This window comes from Harpegnathos saltator, unplaced genomic scaffold (assembly GCF_003227715.2).
Source record: "Harpegnathos saltator strain DR-91 unplaced genomic scaffold, Hsal_v8.6 scaffold232, whole genome shotgun sequence".
NCBI lineage: Eukaryota > Metazoa > Arthropoda > Insecta > Hymenoptera > Formicidae > Harpegnathos > Harpegnathos saltator.
In genome coordinates this window covers 62,667-65,668 of record NW_020230020.1, presented here as the reverse complement: position 1 = coordinate 65,668, position 3,002 = coordinate 62,667, and the positions used below count along the sequence as shown (strand labels likewise).

Genomic DNA, 3,002 nt, shown 5'->3' with positions numbered 1-3,002 from the left:
TGTCGCGGCAGCGGTTTACCGCGAAATATCTTGTCGCGCAGATAACGGCGCACCAGTTCGTTCAAATGACCGAAGCGATCCTCATAGGTGGGAAATTTGAGACCTCGCGGAGTACGTCGAGCTATCGAAATTAGGTAGAACCCGTTCAGATAGGCCATGCCCTCGACGAAACGCATGTAGCGAATGCGCGTCATCGCGTACTCGCTGTGTCTCAGCGAATCCAGTACAAAATTCAGTGCGGTGAAACCCTCTTGCTGCAACTCCGCACCGAAGCGACAGTTTACCGTTCGCGCCATGCGAATAAGAAATCCGCGAACCGCGATCCAAGTTGCCGATCAGATACATCAAATGCGCGTCGGCTTTACCGGCCTCCTCCTCGCAGCACGAAGCGTCATAGTCGCGTAATTGACGTGCTCGCTCCACGATCGCATCATCCGTAGCGGCGGCATCGTTCGTCTCGTCGCTCGTTCGCACCTTCGTCACGATCGGTGCGTCGGTGGCAGCAGTGTGATGCGAATGCTCGTCGTATCGGGCCGTCAGCTCTTTGAGCGCGTTGGACGAAACGTTCAAATCCACTGCTCGCTTCTTCGCCAAGCGGCACAATCGCCACATGCACCAGAGCCTCTCGTCGACGGCGGCGCGCAGTTTCGCCTTCTCATCCGATCCCCGGCCGAGTTCGACGCATTTTGCGGAATCAAGACGCGACAACAGAGCTTATACGGAACGAGCATGTCGTCTGACGTCTCCGGCTTACCTCGCAGATACAGATCGTTCAGTTCGGTGACATCGTTGGCGCTCGGTTGCATATTGGCCACTTGATTCCACAGCGAGTTCATATCTTACATGGTCGGCGTGGTCGACGTGGTCGCATTTGGTGAGAACGATTTGCAATTGTCGCGCAAACGCATGTTCCCATCGTCGTCGCCGTCGCAACGACGAGCGTCTGTCTCGTCCTCGCAGCTACTCTCATCCGTGTGCGATGTCTCGTTGTCTTCCTCCTCCTCTTCGTGCTCAGATGCCTCGTTGTCGATGAACGACGAAACGTGTCGCGCCGAGGATTCATCGTTGCATCGTTCTCGTTTTCGTCGCTCGTTGTTGGCCGATCCGCGATTATTTTCACCATCGCGGACTCGTCGCTTTCGCGCGACGCGCTGTTCGGACGTGCTTCTCGCCGTTACCGCATTCAGATCGGTGGTATTGTTCGTCGCGCGACCGTGCTGGCGTAGTTTGTCGTACGAGGCGCGCTGCTTTCTCGCAACTGACAGCAACTCGCTTGTTGTATCGTCGATTCGTATATAGCCCATTGTTGCGTCGGTTGCCCAATCGGTCTCGATGCTTATATCGTCAGATTCGAGCGTTTACGTTTGACGTGACACCGGTCGACGCGGAAGAATCGTCGGTTAATGCTCGCAAACTGCGAATGCCCAAGCTCCGTGTCCAGCGCCCGATTTTATAATGCGCCAAAGTCGATCGCATCTCGAATACCTACCTCACGCCCAACAGTATAAGGTGCTGCGTAGTGAGTGGGGGTCTATAGCGCGTGACACAGTGGTGTTTCTTTTAGGTCTCCCAGCTCGGCGTTGCGCGTTATCAGAGAAACAATCTCGCGTCACGATGCCGTCTCACGAGTGGAAGAATATGGCGATCGTGTTTGTGATCGTGGTGGTACTGATTGTCATCATAGCGTTCTGGATGAGCAGTAACAACAACGGCGGCGGTAACAGCGGTAACGGCAGTAGCAGTGGTCAGAACAGGAGTTTCGGTAGTTCCAGCAGTGGCGGCGGAACGGGCGGTGGCTCGAACAATGGAAATCGCGGCAACAATTCGCCACCTCCCGGTGGAAACGCCGGTGGCGGTGATAACGCGGCCGCCGCTACCGCACCGTACTCCTACTGATTGTCTCGATCGAAAAATTCGTTAAATTTTCTCCTCATTGTATCTTTTTCCTCTTTCGTTTTCCTCGTAGTCAACAAATTGCGATCCGGACGAGGCGACGCGGCGACAAACGGCGGAACGGGCGGATCGAGCGGTAGCGGCAGTGGTGCCAGAGATCAACATCACTCAGAGAGCAATCGATCGTAGAGCGAAACGACACTCCCGTTGATGGTCGCCACCCCCTATTGTGACGATTAGTAAGAGGCTTTTCCTGCGACGAGTCGTGCCATTGAGCGTTCTTTCTCGCGGTGACAAAAAAAAGTACACGGGACAATGACCGAGCGCGAACGACAGCGCGAGCGTTTGCAAGTGCGTTTCGACGAGAGTCGTCCCACACATGACACGTTCGAGGCGATGGACGATGTGAAGCTGCTTTCGAGCACCACGTCAGATCCTGCCGCGCCGAGCGGATCGTTGCAGGACGGATTGGCTCGAGCCGACGAATTCGTAGCGCCCGTCTGGTTGAGTCGCTATTCTACCGATCGTGTGTGGTCGAACGTGGACGCGTGCAAAAAGAACGCGAAACCCGGCATGAGCTGCTGTTTGTTCGCACTGTTGAAATATTGTCACGAATCGATCAATGTGATAAACGGATTCTGTCAGGTATCACCTGCACGCCATATTCAATCTAACGTATCAGAACGCTTCGTATTACGTGCTCAACGAGGAGGGTAAAGCGGTGCTCTGGGTCAAACCGTGCTGCTGCACTCCGAGCCGAACCGGTGGACGATCGCATGACCGCGTGCTTCCCGTTCTTCGAGCTGTTTGAGCGCGAACCCACGTTATGGACATTATGCTGTCGAATTCGAACGACATCTCATNTCGTGCTGCGGTTACTGTCGCATTCAGCGACGGTTGCTTCTATATAGCGATGGGCGTGATACTGCTATCGCTGACCCTGACCGCCTGGCCAATGACAAGAAGAAGATGATCGGCAGCGAGGAGCAACCGAGCGACGTATCGCCGTCCGACCCACGATGCCGAGAGTCCAGTCGGCGCGATCGATCTGATGACGGTACGGATCTCCGGAAGCTCTATAAGAATGATGCCGTTCAATCCGAAGGATC

General features: G+C 55.1%; 1 protein-coding gene across 1 annotated transcript; it reads right to left on the bottom strand.

Moving 5' to 3' along the window:
* Positions 1-839: 839 nt before the first annotated feature.
* LOC112588499 (uncharacterized) lies at positions 840-1,304 on the bottom strand. The gene has a single exon (XM_025298669.1). It carries the CDS (start codon positions 1,302-1,304, stop codon positions 840-842), a length of 465 nt encoding a protein of 154 aa, XP_025154454.1.
* Positions 1,305-3,002: the final 1,698 nt, after the last annotated feature.

Bases quoted from the DNA above. Each gene is read 5' to 3' on its own strand.
- LOC112588499 (XM_025298669.1), bottom strand. From the start codon at position 1,304: ATGGGCTATATACGAATCGACGATACAACAAGCGAGTTGCTGTCAGTT.